Here is a 12,906-nt window from a genome sequence, read left to right on the forward strand (position 1 = left end):
CTGGCTCTCATCCTACCTGTCACAACACTCTTTCAGCGTTACCTTTAATGCTACCACCTCCCCCTCTCTGTTGGGGTCCCTCAAGGCTCCGTCCTCGGGCCCCTTCTCCATCTCTACCTCCTCCCTTGGCCAACTCATACACTCTCACGGCTTCAACTACCACCTCTATGCCGACGACACACAAATCTATCTCTCAACCCCCCACCTCACCCCCTCGGTCTCCGCCCAAATCACACACCTACTGAGCGACATATCAGACTGGATGTCACTCCACTTCCTTAAACTGAACCTCTCCAAAACCGAGCTCCTTGTCTTCCCCCCAGCCTGGACCCCACCCCCCATTGACTTCTCCATCACGACCACCAATGCCACCATCAGCCCCACCCCGCAGGTTAGAGTACTTGGTGTCATTCTGGACTCCAACCTATCCTTCCAGCCCCAAGTCCAATCACTAACAAACTCATGCAGACTCCACCTCCGCAACATGCAGACTCCACCTCCGCAACATGCAGACTCCACCTCCGCAACATGCAGACTCCGCCTACGCAACATGCAGACTCCACCTCCACAACATGCCGACTCCACCTCCGCAACATGCCGACTCCACCTCCGCAACATGCAGACTCCACCTCCGCAACATGCAGACTCCGCCTACGCAACATGCAGACTCCACCTCCACAACATGCCGACTCCACCTCCGCAACATGCCGACTCCACCTCCGCAACATGCAGACTCCGCCTCCGCAACATGCAGACTCCACCTCCGCAACATGCAGACTCCACCTCCGCAACATGCAGACTCCACCTCCGCAACATCGCCAAAATACGCACGTTCCTAACCCCATGCACTTCCAGTGCTCCTTGCTGCAAAGGCCAGTTCTAGGTTGGGGTGGTTGCCATTTGTACAATGTTTTCTGCCCCTTCAAAGTGTTTATTGTGTTGGGCAAATCCAATGCTATGAATTCCAATGGAATAAATCTTGATTTCAGGTGCTGGAAATGTCCACGGGTGCAAAGCCCCGTATTGGTCATAGAGGAGTGATGTAAGCAGTGGAATAAGTAGTATATACGGATTTATACAGTGCAGGAAATGTGTATTTGCTCCCCTCTGATGTTGAATGTTCGCCTCTCACACAGAAACGATCGGTCTAACAATGGAATGTTCGCCCCCACACAGAAATGATCGGTCTAACAATGGAATGTTCGCCCCTCACACAGAAATGATCGGTCAAACAATGGATTGTTCGCCCCTCACACAGAAATGATCGGTCTAACAATGGAATGTTCGCCCCTCACACAGAAATGATCGGTCTAACAATGGAATGTTCGCCCCTCACACAGAAACAATCGCTCTAAATGGAATGTTCGCCCCTCACACAGAAATGATCGGTCTAACAATGGAATGTTCGCCCCTCACACAGAAACGATCGGTCTAACAATGGAATGTTCGCCCCTCACACAGAAACAATCGGTCTAACAATGGAATGTTCGCCCCTCACACAGAAATGATCGGTCTAACAATGGAATGTTCGCCCCTCACACAGAAACAATCGCTCTAAATGGAATGTTCGCCCCTCACACAGAAATGATCGGTCTAACAATGGAATGTTCGCCCCTCACACAGAAACGATCGGTCTAACAATGGAATGTTCGCCCCTCACACAGAAACAATCGGTCTAACAATGGAATGTTCGCCCCTCACACAGAAATGATCGGTCTAACAATGGAATGTTCCCCCTCACACAGAAACGATCGGTATAACAATGGAATGTTGGCCCCTCACACAGAAACGATCGGTCTAACAATGGAATGTTCGCCCCTCACACAGAAACGATCGATCTAACAATGGAATGTTCGCCCCTCACACAGAAATGATCGGTCTAACAATGGAATGTTCGCCCCTCACACAAACGATCGGTCTAACAATGGAATGTTCGCCCCTCACACAGAAACAATCGGTCTAACAATGGAATGTTCGCCCCTCACACAGAAATGATCGGTCTAACAATGGAATGTTCGGTGTAACACTGAGAGACAGAATACAACAACAAATTCAGCAGAAATGCGTCTAACAAATGATGACGGATCTGCATGTTCATGAGGGAAAGAAGGATTTGATTCCCTTCACAAAACATGACTTAGTACTTGGTGGCCAATCCCTTGTTGGCAATCAGAGGTCAGATGTTTCCTGGAGTTGGCCCCCAGGTTCGCACACATCTCAGGAAGGATTTTGGCCCACTCCTCTTGGCAGATCCTCTCCAAGTCATTAAGGTTTGGTGGCTGACGTTTGGCAACTCGAACTTTCAGCTCCTCCACAGATTTTCCATCGGATGAAGGTGTGGAGACTGGCTAGGCCACTCCAGGACCTTAATGTGCTTCTTCTTGAGCCGCTCCTTTGTTGCCTTGGCTGTGTGTTTTGGGTCATTGTCATGCTGGAACACCCATCCACCACCCATTTTCAATGCCCTGGCTGAGGGAAGAAGGTTCTCCCCCAAGAGAATGATGGGAATGATGAGGGTACATTGTCCCGTCCATCGTCCCTTTGATGCGGTGCAGTTTTCCTGTCCCCTTAGCAGAACCCCCCCCCAAGCAGAATGTTTCCACCACCATGTTTCACAGTTGGGATGGTTTTCTTGGGGTCATAGGCAGCATTCCTCCTCCTCCTCCAAACACGGTGAGTTGAGTTGATGACAAAGAGCTGGATATTGGTCTCCTCTGACCACAACACTTCCCACCAGTCCTCCTCGGCATCATTCAGATGTTCAGTGGCAGACTTCAGACGGGCCTGGACATGTGCTTTCTTGAGCAGAGGGACCGTGCGGGCACTGCAGGATTTCAGTCCTTGTCGGCGTAGTGTGTTACCAATTGTTTTCTTGGTGACTGTGGTCCCAGCTGCCTGGAGATCATTGACAAGATCCTCACGTGTAGTTCTGGGATGATTCCTCACTGTTCTCATGATCATTGACACTCCACGAGGTGAGATCTTGCATGGTGCACCAGACCTAGGGAGACTGACACTTGTTTTGTGTTTCTTCCATTTGTGAATGATTGCACCAACTGTTGTCACCTTCTCACCAAGCTGCTTGGCCATAGTTTGGTAGCCCAGTCCAGCCTTGTGTAGGTCTACCATCTTGTCCCTGACATCCTTGGACAGCTCTTTGGTCTTTGCCATGGTGGAGAGTTTGGACTCTGATGGTTTGATGGCTCCTGTGGACAGGTGTCTGTTATACAGGGAACACAATGAGATCAGCAGCACTCCCTTTAAGAGACTGCTTCTAATCTCAGCTTGTTACCTGTATGAGAGACACCTGGGAGCCAGAAATACTGCTGAATGATAGGGGATCAAATCCTTCTTTCCCTCATGAACATGCAGATCCGTCATCATTTGTTAGACGCATTTCTGCTGAATTTGTTGTTGTATTCTGTCTCTCAGTGTTACACCGAACATTCCATTGTTAGACCGATCATTTCTGTGTGAGGGGCGAACATTCCATTGTTAGACCGATCGTTTCTGTGTGAGGGGCGAACATTCCATTGTTAGACCGATCGTTTCTGTGTGAGGGGCGAACATTCCATTGTTAGACCGATCGTTTCTGTGTGAGGGGCGAACATTCCATTGTTAGACCGATCGTTTCTGTGTGAGGGGCGAACATTCCATTGTTAGACCGATCGTTTCTGTGTGAGGGGCGATCATTCAATTGTTAGACCGATCGTTTCTGTGTGAGGGGCGAACATTCCATTGTTACACCAATCGTTTCTGTGTGAGGGGCGAACATTCCATTGTCAGACCGATCATTTCTTTGTGAGGGGCGAACATTCCATTGTCAGACCGATCATTTCTGTGTGAGGGGCGAACATTCCATTGTTAGACCGATCATTTCTGTGTGAGGGGCGAACATTCCATTGTTAGACCGATCATTTCTGTGTGAGGGGCGAACATTCCATTGTTAGACCGATCGTTTCTGTGTGAGGGGCGAACATTCAGCATCAGCCGGGGAACAAATACGAACTTCCTTCACTGTAAGGTGTAGATGATATCAGCCACACAAGTGATAGAAGTTTGCCTTCACACCTCCCCCACCTCCTCTGTGGCACAGGATGTCAGAGGCTGCCTGTAAGATGGCTCTTGCTGCTCCTCTCTATGCGAAAATAAGAGGTAAAAATAAGGCACAGTCCTCACTCCTGGATGGTCTTCTCCATCGAGGCTTCCCGGTGCACCAAGCGTGAGTACAAACCTCCCAAAATGTGACTTGTCGTCTGATCCCGGGGCTCCGCTCTGTTACTCTCCCTGTATGTGAATGGTATTGTGTCCGGGAACTAAGGTGATGAAGAGTAAATCATCGAAGGAAAAGTCCTAATTCCGGTATAATAGAGTTCCAGTACTAGATAGAGATATGGTGATGAGGAGGAGCTCTAGGCATGGAAAGTGATGTAGATAGGGATGGTGGAGCGGTGTGGTTGGGATGGATGATGATGGCGGTGATGTGGTACAGTCCTAGATAGGGATGGTGGAGCGGTGAGGTTGGGATGGATGATGATGGCGGTGATGTGGTACAGTCCTAGATAGGGATGGTGGAGCGGTGTTGTTGGTATGGATGGTGATGGACATTGATGTGGTACACTCCTAGATAGGGATGGTGGAGCGGTGTGGTTGGTATGGATGATGATGGGCGGTGATGTGGTACAGTCCTAGATAGGGATGGTGGAGCGGTGTGGTTGGGATGGATGATGATGGGCGATGATGTGGTACAGTCCTAGATAGGGATGGTGGAGCGGTGAGGTTGGTATGGATGATGATGGGCGGTGATGTGGTACAGTCCTAGATAGGGATGGTGGAGCGGTGTGGTTGGGATGGATGATGATGGGCGGTGATGTGGTACAGTCCTAGATAGGGATGGTGGAGCGGTGAGGTTGGGATGGATGATGATGGGGTGATGTGGTACAGTCCTAGATAGGGATGGTGGAGCGGTGTTGTTGGTATGGATGATGATGGACGGTGATGTGGTACAGTCCTAGATAGGGATGGTGGAGCGGTGAGGTTGGGATGGATGATGATGGGGTGCTGTGGTACAGTCCTAGATAGGGATGGTGGAGCGGTGTGGTTGGGATGGATGATGATGGGCGGTGATATGGTACAGTCCTAGATAGGGATGGTGGAGCGGTGAGGTTGGGATGGATGATGATGGGGTGATGTGGTACAGTCCTAGATAGGGATGGTGGAGCGGTGTGGTTGGTATGGATGGTGATGGGCGGTGATGTGGTACAGTCCTAGATAGGGATGGTGGAGCGGTGTGGTTGGTATGGATGATGATGGACGGTGATGTAGTACAGTCCTAGATAGGGATGGTGGAGCGGTGTGGTTGGGATAGATGATGATGGGCGGTGATGTGGTACAGTCCTAGATAGGGATGGTGGAGCGGTGTGGTTGGTATGGATGGTGATGGGCGGTGATGTGGTACAGTCCTAGATAGGGATGGTGGAGCGGTGGGGTTGGGATGGATGATGTGGTACAGTCCTAGATAGGGATGGTGGAGCGGTGTGGTTGGTATGGATGGTGATGGGCGGTGATGTGGTACAGTCCTAGATAGGGATGGTGGAGCGGTGGGGTTGGGATGGATGATGTGGTACAGTCCTAGATAGGGTTGGTGGAGCGGTGTTGTTGGTATGGATGGTGATGGACATTGATGTGGTACAGTCCTAGATAGGGATGGTGGAGCGGTGTTGTTGGTATGGATGATGATGGGCGGTGATGTGGTACAGTCCTAGATAGGGATGGTGGAGCGGTGTGGTTGGTATGGATGATGATGGGGTGATGTGGTACAGTCCTAGATAGGGATGGTGGAGCGGTGTGGTTGGTATGGATGGTGATGGGCGGTGATGTGGTACAGTCCTAGATAGGGATGGTGGAGCGGTGTGGTTGGTATGGATGGTGATGGGCGGTGATGTGGTACAGTCCTAGATAGGGTTGGTGGAGCGGTGTGGTTGGTATGGATGGTGATGGAGTGATGTGGTACACTCCTAGATAGGGATGGTGGAGCGGTGTTGTTGGTATGGATGATGATGGGCGGTGATGTGGTACAGTCCTAGATAGGGATGGTGGAGCGGTGAGGTTGTGATGGATGATGATGGGCGGTGATGTGGTACAGTCCTAGATAGGGATGGTGGAGCAGTGTGGTTGGGATGGATGATGATGGGCGGTGATGTGGTACAGTCCTAGATAGGGATGGTGGAGCGGTGAGGTTGGGATGGATGATGATGGGCGGTGATGTGGTACAGTCCTAGATAGGGATGGTGGAGCGGTGGGGTTGGGATGGATGATGTGGTACAGTCCTAGATAGGGATGGTGGAGCGGAGAGGTTGGTATGGATGATGATGGGCGGTGATGTGGTACAGTCCTAGATAGGGATGGTGGAGCAATATGGTTGGTATGGATGATGATGGGCGGCGATGTGGTACAGTCCTAGATAGGGATGGTGGAGCGGTGAGGTTGGGATGGATGATGATGGGGTGATGTGGTACAGTCCTAGATAGGGATGGTGGAGCGGTGAGGTTGGGATGGATGATGATGGGGTGATGTGGTACAGTCCTAGATAGGGATGGTGGAGTGGTGTTGTTGGTATGGATGATGATGGACGGGGATGTGGTACAGTCCTAGATAGGGATAGTGGAGCGGTGTGGTTGGTATGGATGATGATGGGCGGTGATGTGGTACAGTCCTAGATAGGGATGGTGGAGCGGTGTGGTTGGTATGGATGATGATGGGCGATGATGTGGTACAGTCCTAGATAGGGATGGTGGAGCGGTGTGGTTGGTATGGATGATGATGGCAGTGATGTGGTACAGTCCTAGATAGGGATGGTGGAGCGGTGTTGTTGGTATGGATGATGATGGACGGTGAATTTTTACAGTCCTAGATAGGGATGGTGGAGCGGTGTGGTTGGTATGGATGATGATGGCAGTGATGTGGTACAGTCCTAGATAGGGATGGTGGAGTGGTGTTGTTGGTATGGATGATAATGGGCGGTGATGTGGTACAGTCCTAGATAGGGATGGTGGAGTGGTGTTGTTGGTATGGATGATGATGGCAGTGATGTGGTACAGTCCTAGATAGGGATGGTGGAGTGGTGTTGTTGGTATGGATGATGATGGGGTGATGTGGTACAGTCCTAGATAGGGATGGTGGAGTGGTGTTGTTGGTATGGATGATAATGGGCGGTGATGTGGTACAGTCCTAGATAGGGATGGTGGAGCGGTGTGGTTGGGATGGATGATGATGGACGGTGATGTGGTACAGTCCTAGATAGGGATGGTGGAGCGGTGTGGTTGGTATGGATGATGATGGGCGGTGATGTGGTACAGTGCTAGATAGGGATGGTGGAGCGGTGAGGTTGGTAGGGATGATGATGGGGTGATGTGGTACAGTCCTAGATAGGGATGGTGGAGCGGTGTGGTTGGTATGGATGATGATGGGCGGTGATGTGGTACAGTCCTAGATAGGGATGGTGGAGCGGTGTGGTTGGTATGGATGATGATGGGCGGTGATGTGGTACAGTCCTAGATAGGGATGGTGGAGCGGTGTGGTTGGGATGGATGATGATGGCGGTGATGTGGTACAGTCCTAGATAGGGATGGTGGAGCGGTGAGGTTGGTATGGATGATGATGGGCGGTGATGTGGTACAGTCCTAGATAGGGATGGTGGAGCGGTGTGGTTGGGATGGATGATGATGGGCGGTGATGTGGTACAGTCCTAGATAGGGATGGTGGAGCGGTGAGGTTGGGATGGATGATGATGGGGTGATGTGGTACAGTCCTAGATAGGGATGGTGGAGCGGTGTTGTTGGTATGGATGATGATGGACGGTGATGTGGTACAGTCCTAGATAGGGATGGTGGAGCGGTGAGGTTGGGATGGATGATGATGGGGTGCTGTGGTACAGTCCTAGATAGGGATGGTGGAGCGGTGTGGTTGGGATGGATGATGATGGGCGGTGATATGGTACAGTCCTAGATAGGGATGGTGGAGCGGTGAGGTTGGGATGGATGATGATGGGCGGTGATGTGGTACAGTCCTAGATAGGGATGGTGGAGCGGTGTGGTTGGGATGGATGATGATGGGCGGTGATGTGGTACAGTCCTAGATAGGGATGGTGGAGCGGTGTGGTTGGTATGGATGATGATGGGTGGCGATGTGGTACAGTCCTAGATAGGGATGGTGGAGCGGTGAGGTTGGTATGGATGATGATGGGTGGCGATGTGGTACAGTCCTAGATAGGGATGGTGGAGCGGTGTGGTTGGTATGGATGGTGATGGGCGGTGATGTGGAACAGTCCTAGATAGGGATGGTGGAGCGGTGTGGTTGGTATGGATGGTGATGGGCGATGATGTGGTACAGTCCTAGATAGGGTTGGTGGAGCGGTGTTGTTGGTATGGATGGTGATGGACATTGATGTGGTACAGTCCTAGATAGGGATGGTGGAGCGGTGTGGTTGGTATGGATGATGATGGGGTGATGTGGTACAGTCCTAGATAGGGATGGTGGAGCGGTGTTGTTGGTATGGATGATGATGGACGGTGATGTGGTACAGTCCTAGATAGGGATGGTGGAGCGGTGAGGTTGGGATGGATGATGATGGGGTGATGTGGTACAGTCCTAGATAGGGATGGTGGAGCGGTGTGGTTGGTATGGATGGTGATGGGCGGTGATGTGGTACAGTCCTAGATAGGGATGGTGGAGCGGTGTGGTTGGTATGGATGGTGATGGGCGGTGATGTGGTACAGTCCTAGATAGGGTTGGTGGAGCGGTGTTGTTGGTATGGATGGTGATGGAGTGATGTGGTACACTCCTAGATAGGGATGGTGGAGCGGTGTTGTTGGTATGGATGATGATGGGCGGTGATGTGGTACAGTCCTAGATAGGGATGGTGGAGCGGTGTGGTTGGTATGGATGATGATGGGCGGTGATGTGGTACAGTCCTAGATAGGGATGGTGGAGCGGTGAGGTTGTGATGGATGATGATGGGCGGTGATGTGGTACAGTCCTAGATAGGGATGGTGGAGCAGTGTGGTTGGGATGGATGATGATGGGGTGATGTGGTACAGTGCTAGATAGGGATGGTGGAGCGGTGAGGTTGTGATGGATGATGATGGGCGGTGATGTGGTACAGTCCTAGATAGGGATGGTGGAGCAGTGTGGTTGGGATGGATGATGATGGGCGGTGATGTGGTACAGTCCTAGATAGGGATGGTGGAGCGGTGAGGTTGGGATGGATGATGATGAGCGGTGATGTGGTACAGTCCTAGATAGGGATGGTGGAGCGGTGGGGTTGGGATGGATGATGTGGTACAGTCCTAGATAGGGATGGTGGAGCGGAGAGGTTGGTATGGATGATGATGGGCGGTGATGTGGTACAGTCCTAGATAGGGATGGTGGAGCAGTATGGTTGGTATGGATGATGATGGGCGGCGATGTGATACAGTCCTAGATAGGGATGGTGGAGCGGTGAGGTTGGGATGGATGATGATGGGGTGATGTGGTACAGTCCTAGATAGGGATGGTGGAGCGGTGAGGTTGGGATGGATGATGATGGGGTGATGTGGTACAGTCCTAGATAGGGATGGTGGAGTGGTGTTGTTGGTATGGATGATGATGGACGGGGATGTGGTACAGTCCTAGATAGGGATGGTGGAGCGGTGTTGTTGGTATGGATGATGATGGCAGTGATGTGGTACAGTCCTAGATTGGGATGGTGGAGTGGTGTGGTTGGTATGGATGATGATGGCAGTGATGTGGTACAGTCCTAGATTGGGATGGTGGAGTGGTGTTGTTGGTATGGATGATAATGGGCGGTGATGTGGTACAGTCCTAGATAGGGATGGTGGAGCGGTGTGGTTGGGATGGATGATGATGGACGGTGATGTGGTACAGTCCTAGATAGGGATGGTGGAGCGTTGTGGTTGGTATGGATGATGATGGGCGATGATGTGGTACAGTGCTAGATAGGGATGGTGGAGCGGTGAGGTTGGTAGGGATGATGATGGGGTGATGTGGTACAGTCCTAGATAGGGATGGTGGAGCGGTGTGGTTGGTATGGATGATGATGGACGGTGATGTGGTACAGTCCTAGATAGGGATGGTGGAGCGGTGTGGTTGGTATGGATGATGATGGGCGGTGATGTGGTACAGTCCTAGATAGGGATGGTGGAGCGGTGGGGTTGGGATGGATGATGATGGGGTGATGTGGTACAGTCCTAGATAGGGATGGTGGAGCGGTGAGGTTGGGATGGATGATGATGGGGTGATGTGGTACAGTCCTAGATAGGGATGGTGGAGCGGTGTTGTTGGTATGGATGATGATGGGGTGATGTGGTACAGTCCTAGATAGGGATGGTGGAGCGGTGAGGTTGGGATGGATGATGATGGGCGGCGATGTGGTACAGTCCTAGATAGGGATGGTGGAGTGGTGTTGTTGGTATGGATGATGATGGGGTGATGTGGTACAGTCCTAGATAGGGATGGTGGAGCGGTGTGGTTGGTATGGATGATGATGGGGTGATGTGGTACAGTCCTAGATAGGGATGGTGGAGCGGTGAGGTTGGTATGGATGATGATGGGGTGATGTGGTACAGTCCTAGATAGGGATGGTGGAGCGGTGTTGTTGGTATGGATGATGATGGGGTGATGTGGTACAGTCCTAGATAGGGATGGTGGAGCGGTGTGGTTGGTATGGATGATGATGGCCGGCGATGTTGTGCAGTCCTAGATAGGGATGGTGGAGTGGTGTTGTTGGTATGGGTGATGATGGGCGGTGATGTGGTACAGTCCTAGATAGGGATGGTGGAGCGGTGTGGTTGGTATGGATGATGATGGGGTAATGTGGTACAGTCCTAGATAGGGATGGTGGAGTGGTGTTGTTGGTATGAATGATGATGGGCGGGGATGTGGTACACTCCTAGATAGGGATGGTGGAGCGGTGAGGTTGGAATGGATGATGATGGGGTGATGTGGTACAGTCCTAGATAGGGATGGTGGAGCGGTGTGGTTGGTATGGATGATGATGATGGGCGGCGATGTTGTACAGTCCTAGATAGGGATGGTGGAGCGGTGAGGTTGGATTGGATGATAATCGGGTGATGTGGTACAGTCCTAGATAGGGATGGTGGAGCAGTGAGGATGGAATGGGTGATGATGGGGTGATGTGGTACAGTCCTAGATTGGGATGGTGGAGCGGTGTGGTTGGTATGGATGATGATGATGGGCGGCGATGTTGTACAGTCCTAGATAGGGATGGTGGAGCGGTGTTGTTGGTATGGATGATGATGGGGTGATGTGGTACAGTCCTAGATAGGGATGGTGGAGCGGTGAGGTTGGTATGGATGATGATGGGGTGATGTGGTACAGTCCTAGATAGGGATGGTGCAGCGGTGTGGTTGGGATGGATGATGATGGACGGTGATGTGGTACAGTCCTCGATAGGGATAGTGGAGCGGTGTGGTTGGTATGGATGATGATGGACGGTGATGTGGTACAGTCCTAGATAGGGATGGTGGAGCGGTGTGGTTGGTATGGATGATGATGGGCGGCGATGTGGTACAGTCCTAGATAGGGATGGTGGAGCGGTGTGGTTGGTATGGATGATGATGGGCGGCGATGTGGTACAGTTCTAGATAGGGATGGTGGAGCGGTGAGGTTGGTATGGATGATGATGGACGGTTATGTGGTTCAGTCCTATATAGGGATGGTGGAGTTGTGTGGTTGGTATGGATGGTGATGGACGGTTATGTGGTACAGTCCTAGATAGGGATGGTGGAGCGGTGTGGTTGGTATGGATGGTGATGGACGGTTATGTGGTACAGTCCTAGATAGGGATGGTGGAGTTGTGTGGTTGGTATGGATGATGATGGGCGATGATGTGGTACAGTCCTAGATAGGGATGGTGGAGCGGTGGGATTGGTATGGATGGTGATGGACGGTGATGTGGTACAGTCCTAGATAGGGATGGTGGAGCGGTGTGGTTGGTATGGATGATGATGGGCGGCGATGTGGTACAGTCCTAGATAGGGATGGTGGAGCGGTGAGGTTGGTATGGATGATGATGGACGGTGATGTGGTACAGTCCTAGATAGGGATGGTGGAGTGGTGTTGTTGGTATGGGTGATGATGGGCGGTGATGTGGTACAGTCCTAGATAGGGATGGTGGAGCGGTGTGGTTGGTATAGATGATGATGGGCGGTGATGTGGTACAGTCCTAGATAGGGATGGTGGAGCGGTGTGGTTGGTATGGATGATGATGGACGGTGATGTGGTACAGTCCTAGATAGGCATGGTGGAGCGGTGAGGTTGGTAGGGATGATGATGGGCGGTGATGTGGTACAGTCCTAGATAGGCATGGTGGAGCAGTGAGGTTGGTATGGATGATGATGGGCGGCGATGTGGTACAGTCCTAGATAGGGATGGTGGAGCGGTGTGGTTGGGATGGATGATGATGGGGTGATGTGGTACAGTCCTAGATAGGGATGGTGAAGCGGTGAGGTTGGTAGGGATGATGATGGGCGGTGATGTGGTACAGTCCTAGATAGGGATGGTGGAGCGGTGTGGTTGGGATGGATGATGATGGGGTGATGTGGTACAGTCCTAGATAGGGATGGTGAAGCGGTGAGGTTGGTATGGATGATGATGGGCGGCGATGTGGTACAGTTCTAGATAGGGATGGTGGAGCGGTGTTGTTGGTATGGATGGTGATGGACGGTTATGTGGTACAGTCCTAGATAGGGATGGTGGAGCGGTGTGGTTGGTATGGATGGTGATGGACGGTTATGTGGTACAGTCCTAGATAGGGATGGTGGAGTTGTGTGGTTGGTATGGATGATGATGGGCGATGATGTGGTACAGTCCTAGATAGGGATGGTG

The 12,906-nt window shown here is 51.7% G+C and overlaps 1 protein-coding gene across 1 annotated transcript in view; it reads left to right on the top strand.

Moving 5' to 3' along the window:
* Positions 1-4,095: 4,095 nt before the first annotated feature.
* LOC149429005 (ubiquitin-associated and SH3 domain-containing protein A-like) overlaps positions 4,096-12,906 on the top strand; it is an 82,267-nt gene continuing 73,456 nt past the window's right edge. Inside the window, exon 1 of the mRNA XM_089666838.1 lies at positions 4,096-4,222. Coding sequence (XP_089522964.1) covers positions 4,098-4,222 — 125 coding nt within the window. The 5' untranslated portion in view covers positions 4,096-4,097. The remainder of the gene's footprint in view (positions 4,223-12,906) is intronic.

This window comes from Staurois parvus, unplaced genomic scaffold, assembly GCF_062004578.1.
Source record: "Staurois parvus isolate SC_StPar_1 unplaced genomic scaffold, SC_StPar_1.0 ptg002865l, whole genome shotgun sequence".
Taxonomy (NCBI): domain Eukaryota; kingdom Metazoa; phylum Chordata; class Amphibia; order Anura; family Ranidae; genus Staurois; species Staurois parvus.